This window comes from Lactuca saligna, chromosome 7, assembly GCF_052625555.1.
Source record: "Lactuca saligna cultivar CGN05327 chromosome 7, ASM5262555v1, whole genome shotgun sequence".
NCBI lineage: Eukaryota > Viridiplantae > Streptophyta > Magnoliopsida > Asterales > Asteraceae > Lactuca > Lactuca saligna.
The window spans coordinates 66,716,626-66,731,801 of NC_136423.1; the positions used below are offsets into that span (position 1 = coordinate 66,716,626).

General features: G+C 35.6%; 1 protein-coding gene across 1 annotated transcript in view; it reads right to left on the reverse strand.

Annotated features, from left to right (window-relative positions):
- Positions 1 to 12,147: 12,147 nt before the first annotated feature.
- Positions 12,148 to 15,176, reverse strand: part of LOC145007030 (uncharacterized) — a 46,911-nt gene continuing 43,882 nt past the window's right edge. Inside the window, exon 22 of the mRNA XM_078966035.1 lies at positions 12,148 to 12,206. Within this exon, the coding sequence (XP_078822161.1) occupies positions 12,148 to 12,206 (59 nt within the window). The remainder of the gene's footprint in view (positions 12,207 to 15,176) is intronic.

Below are 15,176 nucleotides of genomic sequence, written 5' to 3' on the forward strand. Positions count from 1 at the left end.
AAATGCATACCATAAGGACCATTTTTGCATTTTTGTCTAATAAAAAATAGATTAATAGCAAAAATCGTGTATATGATTAGGGTCTGTGTGTTTGGTAATTTAATTTTTTTATGGGAAATTAAGTAATTTAATTATCTTTTAAATTTGTATTTGAAAAAAAGTAATCTATATTTTTTGAAAAAACATTTTATTTGGAATGAGATGTTTCGGACCAAGAGAAAACAGTTTTTTCACTAACTCCGGAATGACATTCCGAATTCCAAACCAACATTCTGAATTCTGAATTAAAATTTCGGATCTCGGGAAAAATAATAATAATAATAATAACTTCGGAATCTCAAGAACAAGTCCAAAATCCGAATAATTCCGGAATTTCAAGAAAAAAATCATTTTTTCTTAATTTAACAAAAAGTTAAACAAACATAGTAATATGAACTATATATAACATTAGTGGATCAAATTAAACATTTTATTAAAAAAAACAATGACATTAAACATTAGGAAATTTAACATTCAAAATCCCAAAAAAAATCTTTGAAAATTAAAAGAAAATTAATTAAAAAAAACTGAAAAAAATATGAAAAGTACTCCGGAATATGAATTGTACTTCGGAATTAAGCATCACGAAGAAAGTGGTTATTTTCAAAAATTGAAAGAATTTGATTATTTTCTTTGAAAACTCATTTATAATAGTTAGTTTACTCAAATTCCATTTTTTTATTGAGTCTAATATTATTTTGTTATGATGTTAGTCTTTGATAATTATAAAAGAGAAATCTCCAAAAAGTCTTAAAGTTTTGAGAAAAATCACGATTAAGACTTAAATAAACTTGACTAAAAATACATAGAAAACTAACTAATGTTTATAATTTGGTCATTTATGACTTTTTCAGGAGGTCAATTGTTGATGTGGAGTGCCAAGGTGGAAGGATGATTGATTTGGCGGTCAAGTTGTAAATATTGTCTAGTATTCTGGGCTTTTTATTCAAAAAAAAAAAAGACTTAATCGTTATTTTTTTCAAAACTTTAAGATTTTTCTGGGGATTTCATAAAAAACTATTATATTTTAGATTTTTGATCTTTTTTTATTTATGAATTTAAGATTATATAAAACAAATGGTTCCACCTTTTACCGACTCTCCTTTAACCGTGTCTCCATCTCTCATCATTTCTTCTTCTCATGCCTTTTTCTAACAAGACTCATCCTCGTCAGCTCCTTTCTTTCTTTAGGAACACCGTCATCGTCGCCTCTTCTTCTTCGACCTTCGCCTCTCTCTCTCTCTCTCTCTCTCTCTCTCAAAACACCATCCCTACCACCTCTCCATCTCCAGCACCATCCCTCCCATCCCTACTAAAGTTAATGTTTAGTAAACATCTTACATATATGATGTTAACGTTTATCATATTCGATAAGCACCATATCTAACCATCCTCCTCCCTTCCCCTCACCCTTTTTCTTTATGGGTTCATTTTCTTGGTTTTAACACCAATGCGTCTAGAAAACATAATCTCAACACCGATGGTAGTTGACTACAAGCTAGGGTCGAAATTTGATGCAAGTTGATAGAAATTGTGTTTTTATTTTTATTTTATTTTTTCACTTTTTTGCTTACAATTAGGTCTTAGGGTTAAATTTTATTTTGTCTCATTCTTTTAATTGTATTTTTGTTGAAACAAGAAAGTGACCATCATCAGCTAAGATGGACCCGAAGACCCTTTGCCTAAGTGAACCCGAAGAGAGCTACCTGGAGACTACTTTTGTCATCTTGTGAACCCGCAGACGAGAAGATGACCCAGAGATTAACATTACATGAAGATTGTTTTAAGTTACCTTTTACTAACGTTGCTTGTAATAGTTGTAGTATCTGGTGTACCATTCAAGGTCACTATAGTCAGTTACTTTATGTTATTTTATCATTTCATTGTAACTTTTGGGACTCTATAAATAAAGCTTCCCATTTCATGTATTCTTACCACTTCAACTTCAGAGCTTATAAAATATATGGTCGTTCATCTCTATATCAAGTTATCTTAAATGATACTTAAACCGAGTCCCTTTTCACTTATGTTGTTCATCATATACTAACTTGTGTTTGCATGCAAACATTGTTACGATTCAACTAAGTGCCTACTTGTTTACTGCTTATCGATATAAACTTGTTGCTATTTACTTTCCTTATATTTCCGCAATCTAACTTATCTAACTTATTATTGTTAAGCTAACAAGATCCATTGAGATTAACTTATTATCTTGTTACTAACTATTATCAAAGTTTTTCTCTCAACAATTAGCATCAAAGTCGTACATTGATGATCTAAGCGATTATTTCAATGGAATGAATCCCGATCGGTTCTCTTATCTTGATGATGTTTCGTTCTTATGATGAGTTTTTCTGATTTTAAGTGTTGATTCAAGCTTTCAAGAATAAAAAAAGTTGTTGTTGCTTGTTCATATTTTCTGTTGGAAAATCCAGGTTTGCAAAGTGCTTATGTTGATGTTGAAGAAGAAGAAGAAAAAAGGGAGAAGATGATTTTTGTAGTCTAAATATATTTGAAGAATTTGCTCCAGCCATTTTATTTAAGCTCTAAAAATAGACACAAAATCATGGGAATTTTATTGAAGAAAGTGGAGAATATTTCTTTGAAGATGTTATTAGCAATTTTTTGTTCATCTCAAGAGGTATGATGTTCAAGCTCTTTTTGTAACACTTAGAAAAATACATGAAAATTTAAACTTTTTCAATCAACCAAAAATCATAGTTTTTTACATTGTAGTTCTCAAAACAAGTTTAAACATTAGATAAATCCCATAATCATGAAACAAAACATTAGGATGTGCACAATCACGCCTTCGCCTTCTTGTGATCCTCTAAGGTACCTGAAACATAATAAAAAATTGTAAGCTCAAAGCTTAGTGAGTCCCCCCCCCCCCCCCCCCCCGGCAAATAAAATACCAATACATAGCAAATAGTACAAATATAATAACAACATGCAATAGGTCCACAGCTAACATACTGGATTACCCCTGAGCCCATAACATAAGTCTGACTTGCCATTGGCCCACAACTTATGTTTAGCTTGCTCCCCGGCCTAATCAGTCCTCGTACTGAATACCACTAAGCCCTTAGAACGAGTCTAGCATGCCTCTTTTGGCCCTCAGCTTGTATCTGGAATGCTCATGAGCCCACCATATGAGTCTGGCATGACCTCCCTGGCCCTCGACTCATATATGGTATGCTCTAGGGTTTTTTGGGTATAGCACGGAGCAGTACAACCTTAACCCATCCCACACAATATATCGACATATAATAGATAACATCATATACAGATAAAAAGACAGTTTCACAGGTAGTCCTACAGATCTACCAACTAGCATATCAAAACTAGCATGCGTGTTTATTCCATACTCAACATACCAATGATATCAGGCTATCAAACCAATGGGCCGGCCTTGGTGCCTTCGACCCGAAAGTACAGTGAGGAAAACTCACCTCACAAGTAATGCAGAACTGATAAGGTCTGACTCTGAATCTCAACACTCGACTCGAATGCCTATAACCACCACGTGACCAATTCCATCAAAATCCCGAAATACCTAAATTGCCCTTAAAAGTTAAACTTGGTCAACCATGGTCAAAGTCAGAGTCAACGGTCAAGGTCAACAGTCCATGTTAACCCAACTCGTCAAGTACACCAATGAACTCGTCGAGTTTCTATAGTACTCAGAAGGTCGGGAAAACCCTAGCCAACTCGCCGAGTTGGCTGGAAAACTCACCAAGTTTTCCCCAGCTTAACACATTCAGTTGATTCTTCGATTCTAAGGACTCTATGTCACACCCCTAAACCAAGGATAGCGGAAACGTCCGGGGGTGGAGGACTTCATGTATAGTATCATAACAACAATTACCATAGTGAGTAAAGTAAACACAACCAACATATATATAATTGAAAGAGTTACATCATTGTATGAATTACATGTTTCCAGATCAATTACAATATGTTGACAAAAATGCAAAATGTTTGACGCCTTAACGTCCCATCCTCAAAAGCACTTGGTTACCTGTTTAGTGATTTCCTGAGAATACGATTTGTTTGGAAAAGGTGTCAACACAAAGTTTGGTGAGTTCATAAGTTTTTGTATGCAATTATGAAAAACCTTTTCTTGTAAAAGTAGTGTCCGTTCCAGAAAATCCAATATTTTCCTTAATGTGTAAATGTAGTCTTAAAACCCAAAGACCGGAATGTACAAATAATTTTGTCATATTTATAGTAAAACTATGCAAGTTTAAATCGACATAAACTCTTTTGATTTCAATGAAATCCCCATAAATTCTATGTTTGTTAATACTTAATGTGAGTTATTATAACCATGCTATGACCTAGTTGGCCTGAACGACGTTCTTCAGGCGTCGGAAATGTTATGGCATTTGTCACCTCAGACCTGCCGGTCTAGTTGTTGCGTGCAACTCAGGACTGGGCTTGTCAAACCCAATATAGATCTATATACAACTATCACACTCTCCCTCTAGGAGACTCTGATTACAATACAGGACTTATTGGTAATGTGAAGCGAATGTCTCACAAAAGTCATTAACGAATTTACGTGTAATGTAATGAAAATCCTTTTTTTTTTATAAATGTACCCTTTTTGTATGAGTGTGTTATGTAATGTATCATAAACTATACCTATTATAGTTTATCAAAACAAGGGTAATAGTGGTGATGTACGTAAACTATACTTAACATAGTTTATCCAAATGTTTGTATGTAATAGATGTACTTTGATTATAACAATTTGTTATCTTCTTTGTTCTATATATCAAAATCCATTTGTTAACTTATACATGTCTATATAATAAGACAAAATGTCATATATTGTAATAACATACATGTTGGGTTTTGAGCATTCTAACACTCCTAAGTGTACATGCAACCCTAAATACCTTGGATCTATGTTTTCTCTATTATATATGCAAATATGAACTTCCAAGGTATTATCCTAATCTAGCATACAAAACAATGAATATAACAAGATACAATACATACCTCTTTAATGTAGAATGTCTTCATGAAGCTTGACTGCCTAGTGCCTCAAGTGTGACACCTCAAATGGTTCACAAAACACCAAATACACTTGGAATAACTTGAGAGAATTCTACAACTCATGAAATCGGCTAGCCCTCCTTTTACACACGCTAGTGGCCGATTTTGGTGAATAATATGATGCTTATATAGTGTGTTACAATTAGGGTTACACCATGTAAGCCCTAATTGTCATGACCTTTCATTTCCATGATCCATGGGTTATGTAACCTCCATGGAGCATCCATAGAGTATCCTATGGGTTCAACCCAACTAGATAATCCATGGAGCATTAGCCCACTATATAAGTATGGATGATTTACACAATCAACCCATATATTTAATTAGTCTTTTTTTGATCACAGAATTAATTCTAAATTAATTCTTGATCAATACTAATTAAATATTATTATTCTTATTATTAATATACTAGAACTTATAATATATTAATAACCATAAGTGTCTTATTTCTCTCACTTAGTCTATCCAAGTGCATGGTGTCATGCAACCCAAATAGACCATGTCGGGTCGGGTCAAGTCTTACCAATTATAGTTATGGACTTAGACATTAATCCAACAATATATTCACATAAAGATATACACCTTGCTCAACATGTTACACGGTGAAAAGAAATTGATAGCATTTTTTTGTGGTTAACATTTTATATTACTGCTCTTATAAAATTTGTAGAAAAATCATCAAAGGTCCAAATCAAAATCCGTAAATTCTGAGAGTTTGGAAATTGAGTTTAGTTTATTTGTAAATTTTCTCATGATTTTTAGTGATCTCCAACATGTGTGAAAATGTCCATAATCACAGACTGGTCCGGATTGGTTCTTGAAATGATAGGCAGTTTTGTAAAAATCACCATAAATCGTAGAAAAATCGTGTGGAGATGTGCAAGTAGTCATTTTAAATCTAAGAACTGTAACTACTTGCACCTAAAACATTTTAGAAAACTAAATGTTTAAGTTAATCAAAACAGTCCGTGAATGGAGCCTAACTTTTCTGATGAAAGCTGTTAGAAGAGCTTAGTGGTGTTAGTGGTGTTTTGACTTGTATTCCCCCCCCCCCTTTAAAACTTAAGGAAGCATGAAAATATAGGGGTATGAAATCACCTTGTGTGATTTCAGTGGATGGATGTTGAAGGAGAGAAGTGTTCAACTCAAGAACACTTGAAGGATTACTTGAAGATTCGAGAATCTAACACAATAATGATGGAGTTTGAGTAAGGAATCAATGATTTGAGTAAAAGGAAATGTAATACCCATAAGGAGGGTGATGGTACTTACCAAATATAGGAGGAAAGCTTGAAAATGCCCTGGAAATCTCGAATTTGGATGAGAGAATTAGAGAGAAAGGAGGTGTTTGATCTTTAGTGGAGATGAGTGAAGTAAGTGAAATGAAGAGAGAGAGAGAGAGAGAGAGAGAGAGAGAGAGGGGGGGAGTCTTTCAGCTGTTTGGACGTGATTATGGCTGAAAAATGAGGGGGAAAGGACTATGAAGTGACTAGGGATGGTGGGAAGGACAATGGTTGGTCATGGAGTGGGTATGGGGGTGGTTTCTTGTGTCAAACCTTATGCAAGAGTCAACACTCCACCACAAAATCTTGTTTAATGGATTTTATTCTTAAATAAGGATTTCCTTTAAAATATGCTGAATTTATGAATATTTGGAACCTTATATGTCAAAATATAAGTTTGGGTGAAAATCCCCCGCTAAAATAATTAAAAAGGGGCTTAAAACGGAGTCGGGGTCGAAAATCGGGAAATATGGTGGAGAATCCGAAGTCTGGCAAGGCTTCGGCCTCAGCAGCCTAAAATCGTAGTGGCTTGGTTGCATGACTGCGGTCTGAGGAGAAGAGGGCTGCGGTCCGAAGGTGAGATTCGATACGGGGCTTGGTTCCGGGTTCGGTGGCTCCGGGCTTGGTGGCTGCGGGCTTGACGGCTGCGGCTTTGAGGCTTCGACTCGGTGACTGCGGTCGGATGGTTGCGGCTACTCAGGGGGCCTCGGTCTCAGATCTTGTGGCCTCAGCTCTAGGAGGACTTGGCCCCTATAGAGAGGCTTCGGCCCTAAGGGGCTATTTTCCAACATTTCACCCCTTTTCCAGTGGTTTTTCACCAAGTCAAGTATCAGGATGCCCCAAATGATTAAAATAAATTAAAATGGGTTTTGAGGGAGATTTGGGAGAGATTCCACATTCTTAGAGAGATTTGGGAGAGATTTGACATACTTGGAGAGATTTCACATATGGAGAGAGATTCCACATTCTTGGAGACATTTGAGAGAGATTTGACATACTTGGGGAGATTTCACATGCGGAGAGAGATTTGGGAGAGATTCCACATTCTTGGAGAGATTTTTAATATAGAAAGTTAGAGTGAAAGAGATTAAGAGAGGCTTCCTTTGTGACCTTTTTGAGTGTTTGGCTTTGCAACGCAAGGTCCGCAAGCCCCGTTAAGCCATGTTTAAGGGTCTTACACACTCCAGATGAGTATGCAACATTGTTTTATCGGTTTGGTTCATTGTTTAGCACTACCAATGATAAGGAAAAATGAAACACACGAATTTTCCAAATGATGTTTTCTCATTAAAATAGCAAGTTGTACAGTAATTACATAACGTAAACCCTAATATACAAGGGTTAATTGAGTTGACCGGTTTGACTCGTTGACTTTTTTTTACTTTGACTTGACCCAAAATTGACTATTGTCACACTCTAAGGCTCAGATCTAAACTCAAATGTTGTCTAAAAGGATAAATTTTCCAACTTTATCCTTTGGGGTTACTCCAAGTGCTCAAAAACCCCTCCACAAGGCTTGAAAACTCAAGGGTTTAACCATTAAGCACAAAATCCTTACGATCTAAAACCCAACTTTTCTAGAAGAGATTTTAGCCTCAAAATGTCCCAAAGGTTGGTGCTTTATAGACATGCATGTCCAATGCATGTCTTGAACCTAAAATGGGTCAAAAAGGGAAAATATGACCTAAACTCCATGCATGGCATCAAGACTTGGCTAAAGACCAGATCCAAACCACTATAAGGTCACCTTGACCCGGAGATTCATAAAGTTGCAACCTTTATGAAACCCATCCGTAGCAACATCTAAGAATAACGAGAAAAAGGGACAAAAGTTAAGATCTAACTACATATAGGAATAAAAATCGGATCTTGGACACTTACAAAGGTCCAGAAGAGTGCCAAACTGAAAATGAGAGCTTTGCTTTCTAGATCCTTACTTCCTTCTCCCAAATTCTTCTTTTTTTGCTCGAAAAGTACCACACTAGCTCACAAAATGAGAGGGAAGGGTGATTAGGGTTCACAAGGTCCGATATGGGGGTTTGGAGGCTGATAAATGATCAACCTTAAAGACTTAAGGAGGTTATATAGGGTGCAAAACCCTAAAATTTAGGGTTTCCCATCTAGCCATCAACATGTCAAGTTCTCCTCACCAATTCATCGAGTTGATCCATAAAAATGCACGACCCAAAAGCTCTTTAACACGTTGAGTTCAGGCTATCAGCTCGCCAAGTTCCAAGGGAAAACTTTCTTTAAAGAATAAATCTCATACATGGAAATCGGGATGTTACACTTTTGTTCTTAAATGTTGCTGGTAGATCTTTCTTTGGATATCATGGACGTAGTTAAAGTATTTGGAAAAAGGACATTTGTCCTCTTTACTCTTTTTAGAAAGAGTACTCCACCTTTTATTTTCCCTCCTAAACCAAAACCATGTGACTTGGCCCATCCAATCACCTTTTGTCCCTATAATTTCCCTGCACACTCAACCTTTTTCCTTTGACCCATACCTTGTCCCCTCAACTTTTACCTTTATCTTCCCTACTTTCTGCCATATTTTAGCCTTCCCAACACGTCATATCATCCCCATATTCTTTAGGAAAGATTACCCTTGTTAAAAATGAATATTTGGCCACTGCGGGTTAAAAAAATCATGAAAAATAGCCTTTTTCGTCGTCATCCCTCTCATCCTCGTTGGCCAAAACCGAGGACCAAAATATAACAAAGAAAAGCCTACCCGAGGTGCTAAAAGCCTCATTAGAAGTCTGCTGAGAGGACCTCGGTTGAGCAGTCTCTCCAGCTTCTCATTCTCGGGCAACCCTCTCATACCCGGAGACCCTCTCCTTACTTGGAGACCTAAGTCCTCTCACCGCAGACTCCTAGCGAAGACCTGATCCTTGTTCCGTGTTATCCTTACTAATGCATACCACAAACGACCCTTCTCACTTCTTCGCCTCATCTCCTCGCACCGCAAACCTACCTGCATATTCTTCACTTCAGCCTCTTCACATCCCGCAAACCTACCTGCAACCCTTCGCCTCAAAACTACCCACATACCTTGTTCTTCGCTTCCACTCTTCTCCTACCCATAGCCTGACCCAACCCGAAGACCTCAATGACCCAACCCGCCCAACATGCATACCTTCTCACCCAAAGAGCCCCCCTCCTCATTACACCTCCTCGGTAGCCATCAACTCTTACCTCTCAACCCCCAGACTACCTTCTCATTCTACTTTACCCCTCTCAACCCACATACTACCTTCTTATCCTTCCTTACCCCTCTCAAACCGCAACCCTTGCTCCTCCCTCCTCGTGTTTCCTCCTTCCTCCTCTTTACTCCTCCCCTCTCATATCGTTCCCCCCCCCCCCCTAAAAAATTAGCCCCTCTCAACCATATTTTTTAATTAGCAGTCATTAATTTATTTATTTTAACACCAATTTTTTTCAGCTAATTTTTTTATTAGCCTTTTTCTGCTAAAACACAACAAATACCTTAGCCTTTTATTTTTTATTAAAACTAATTTATTTCCTTATTTTTTTTATTAAAACTAATTTATTTCCTTTTAACACCAGTTTGCCACAACCCAAACTATGATGGTTACATTGGATTACTTCTTGCTGATTATATTGGAAGAATTTTATTCTTTTCGTGAGGATTACTCCATACCATAGTCGGACATCATATCTTTTCTTCGCGAGGATTGTACCGTAATTGCGTCTGATCAACAAAATTGATTCGCAACCTTCGCTCTATGGGATTTTTATGACTTGTCACTCTTAATATTTGGTTGACAAACCATGTATCTTGAGCATGTGGACTTTATTTATTGAAGACCACTTTAGGAGTTTCGACATCTCAGTCTGGGTACATCGGTGTTTATCAGCACAACAGAGATTTTTCATGCAAAGTTATTATTTGTGAATTTGGTATTTGTTCGATTACTTTTTAGTGACATAATCAACGGTTATAGATAACCGAAGAGTATTTATTTTACTCTCATTCTCGTGTTTTATCGAGCCCTTCATACATTTAGGGAGAGCATGCAAAGCTCTTGGTATCTGACACTCTCCATCCAAATGATTTCTTTATATTTGATATCCGGTCATTGGTTATCAAAAGTAGGGAGAGAATATTATGTTATCATGCAGATATGTTTTTATGATTGTTTGAGTTTGGATTTTTGAAGACTTCTGAAGACGATGATTTATTTAGTGATGCGATGTGGCACTGATTTTTGGTCTTCACATATCAAATTTTTGGCATTACTAGATGTTTCATGGATCTGGATTATTTATTATTCAGACTCTACCACATAATGTTTCATATTTTTAGCAGATTATTCTTTTGAATAATTTTGGGTGTATTATGATTCGAGAACTATAGATGTTTTCCAGACTTCTTGAAGCCGAAGTGTTTTTTCTGATTGGATCTTCTACTTCATTATTGGGGTTATGACTAGTTTAAAGATTTGGATCTTATTTTTCTGCCTCAATAGTGATGACCTTGAAGTCGGAAACCTTTACTGATTAGAACTTCATGGCTAACATTGGAGATCACAGATACTTCGGAGTTTCAGAGACATTTCAGCATTTGGTTCTCATTATGTTTCATTTTTATTACCACACTTGCTAGTCAGTTAATGTGTATTTTAGCCTTTTATCACTTATTTGTATCTCTCATCATTTGAGAGTATTTAGAGAGAGAATGTTGGATCATGTAAATGCTCTATGAGTGATAGTTAGGTTATTTTATTCCCTTTTATTGTATTGTTTAGTTTCTCTCTCCTTATAAATAGAGAGAGATGGTCATGTATTATTGTAAGAGTGCACAAAATGTAGTTCCTAGTGAGAGAGAATGAGATCTCTCCCGCTAAGGGAGAGTTATCTCTCCCAACCCATGTTCTTCATGTAATATTTTATTTCTCTCTTTCTAGTAAATTATGGGATTATTCATCTTTTATGCTCTTCATATTATTATGATCATTAAATCTTAAGTTGTTCTTATTCCGCACAAACCGACCCCACCCCAACCCCCACAAACACACACACACACACACCTATACCCACAAACATACACCGACCCCTACCCCCACAGACAGACAGACACACACACACCCAATACCATTACCACAATCACCGACCTACCATCACCACCGCCTCCACCGCCATAACCACCACCACCACCGCCTGTCATCACCACCACTTCCACCACCCTGCTGCTACCGCCACAACAACCATCATCATTGCCATCATCTACACCACCGCCGCCACCCATTACCCCTGTCGTTGCCCCCACCACCACCACCTCCCCCACCCCCACCCTACCATTGCTACCGTTTTTTAAAAATGAAAAATGATAGAAAAATACACATCTAAACATGTTTTCCAATTTTCTAAAATTGAAAATGAAAAATGAATAAGTTTTAACTAAACGCGTTTTCTAAATTTTCAAGTGAAAATTGAAAATGGAAACTGGTTTTCCGTAACTAAATACAACTTAAACATTACGAAAATGTAGCATTCAGAATCCCAAAAAAATAATTAATAAAAAAATAAATAAAAAAACTAAAAAAATATGAATAGTACTCCGAAATATGAACAATACTCCAGAAGTAAGCATTTCGGAGAAAGCGGACATTTTTCAAAAACTGAAAAAAAAAATATGATTATTTTCTTTGAAAACCTCTTTTATAATAGTTAGTCTACTTAATTTCCATTTTTATTGGCTCTAATATTATTTTGTTATAACGTTAGTTTTTGACAATTATAAAAGAAAAATCTCCAGAAAAGTCTCAAAGTTTTGAGAAAAGTAACCATTAAATCCTAAAAAAATTGAATAAAAAAACACAAAAAATCGACTAATGTTTACAATTTAGTTATTTTTGACCTTTTTAAGCAGGTCAACTCTTGATGTGGAGTGCCAAGGTGGAAGGATTGGTGATTTGGCAGCTGATGCAGCATATTAAGGGCCAAATTGTAAATATTGTATGGTATTCTGGGTTTTTCTATTTAAAAAAATTAAGACTTAATCGTCACTATTTCCAAAATTTTAGGATTTTTCTGGAGATTTCACATTATAAAAAAAACTATTATATTTTATATTTTTGATCTTTTTTTTTATTTCTGAATTTGAAATTATATAATACAAATGGTTCCACCTTTTACCGACTCTCCTTTAATCGAGTCACCATCTCTCATCATTTCTTCTTCTCATGCCTTTTTTGAAGAGACCCATCATCGCCAACTCCTTTTTTTCTTCAGGAACACCATCGTCGTCACCTCTTCTTCTTCGGCCACCGCCCCTCCCTTCAGCTTTTTTCTTTCCTTTCTCCCTCCCTCCCTCTCTCTCTCTCTCTCTCTCTCTCTCTCAAAACACCATCCCCACTACTTCTCTATCTCCAGCACCATCCCTCCCATCCCTCTAGTGAAGTTAATGTTTGGTAACCATATTGTAGATATGATGCTAACATTCACCATATTCGGTAAGCACCATATCTAACCATCCCCATCCCTTCTCCTCACCCTTTTTCTTTCTAGGTTTGTTTTTTTGGTTTTAACACCAATGGATCTAGAAAAGATAATCTCAACATCGATGGTAGTTAAGTACGAGCTAGGGTCAAAATTTGATGCAAGTTTGATAGAAATTGTGTTTTTACTTTTTTTGTTTTTCACTTTTTTTTGCTTGGAATTAGGTCTTAGGGTTAAATTTTAGTTTGGCTCATTCTTTTAAATGTATTTTGGGTTTGACATGGCTTTAAAAGACTCAGGGTTTTAGGTTTGATTTTAGTTGATCGGGATGTTAGTTTTAGGTGAGATTTCAGGTTTAATTTCAACAATAATTTTTGTTTCTTGGTTTTGATTTAGTTTTATTTGCAAGTTTTTTATTTGGGTTGGTTGCAGAATGTTAACGGTCATGGAGGTTATTGGTTATGGTTGTCGAAGTAGGCTAATGGGGATCATTATAGATGATAGGAAAGGATGTTACCGGTCATGGAGGTTATTGGTTACCAACTCTTTCTACTAGGAAGAGAGGAAAGGATAAGGGGTAGGAAACCATTAACTTTTTTTAATTATAAATAACAAAAAAATATAAAGTAAAAGTATAAGGATTATAGTTATTTCATGTCAACGAGGGACTAAAATTGTAACAAACCAAATTGTTGGAACTAATCACGTTAAAAAAAATAGTTAATGATCATACACATAGATTACCCCAACTCATCGAGACCATTCATATAATTTACTCTAAAGTATCATATTACAAGTTTTAAGGATTAGACATTTAGGACGTATTTGACATTTAGGGCATACTTGAACAAAACCTTGTTTGACATCGTAAGTTTTTAGCGTTTAGTTTAAACAAAACACTCTAAATCTAAAAGTTATCTCACATAAAGTTTAACAAAATGCTAGCACCCACCCATTAGTTTTACCAAACACCCATATGCAGGTTGTTCGTTAGATAGAAAAAGTACTTCTGGTGGATGTCGAATCTTAGGTAACAGATTGATTAGCTAGTCTAGAAAGAAACAAAATTTTGTTGCTTGTTGAAATGTTGAAGCTAAATATGTTGCCTCTAGGAGACGTTGTGCGCAAATTATTTGGATTTAGAATCAGCTTCTGGATTATGGATTTAAGGTTCAAAAGACTCCTATTTTTTGTGATAACACTAGTGCTATTCTCATTACTTAAAATCTAGTTCATCACTCCAAAACAAAGCATATAGAGATTCGACATCACTTCACTAGGGAAAATGTTCAAAAAGGAAAGGTTGAGTTGATGTACATTCCAACTGATAATTAACACGTTGATATCTTTACCAAGCCACTAGACGAACTAAAATCATTTTTCTCACTAGTGAACTAGGCATGATTTCCATGTCCTGATGTCATAACTCATTTCCATATTTTCATGGACATTGATTTAATTTTTGGCTTTCAAAAATCAAAATCACATTGATTTCTAAGTACTCTTTGTTTTAAAAAACTACAAAATAATTCTTTGTTTAATTTTATTGCTTTCAAAAAACAAAATTACAAAAATAATTATTTTATCATTTCTAGTTATGCTAAAGTAAACAATATTTATCAATAGAGTATACATTACATGCTTTTATTATTCTAATACATATGCATCATGTCCTCTTCTTCTCAAGAACTTGTCCAAGAACGTGTCACCCTCTCAATCCAAAGCCATCTCTATAATAGTTTCATCAATGATACTTCATCTGATGCAATGGGGTGATGTGAAGGCAAAGTATCCAACATGCATCATTCTTTCAACAATGATATCCTCTTCACTACCCTTATCATGGATGTAAGCATTCATTGTTAATACAATGATTCTTACATTCCATCTACTGGCTCATAATCCGTTAAAACCTCAATTATATTTCTGTTGATTTCATTAACTCGAGGGTTACAAAGATTTAAGCCACTTAACTTGTTGGTTACAAAGACCGAGTATTTTTGGATCTTATATGAGTGTGATGAATTTAAAGCTTGTAATCTATCATATGTATTTCTACTTCAAGGAATTAGATGATTTCTCTTCTTGTGTTTTGATCTATATTTAACAAATTCTTTTATGTTTCATTTTTTATTGTATTGTAACTTAACAGTGAATATTTGATTCTAGACTGCAACTTAACTTTATGATACTAGAAGATGAAACACTTCATGTTGATGTGATAGACACTGTCTATGATTCACACAAATTTCACCACAGTGTGATTGAGACATCCATTCTCTCACTCTAAGTCTTCTAGTATAAGAACTTGATGATTCACTATGC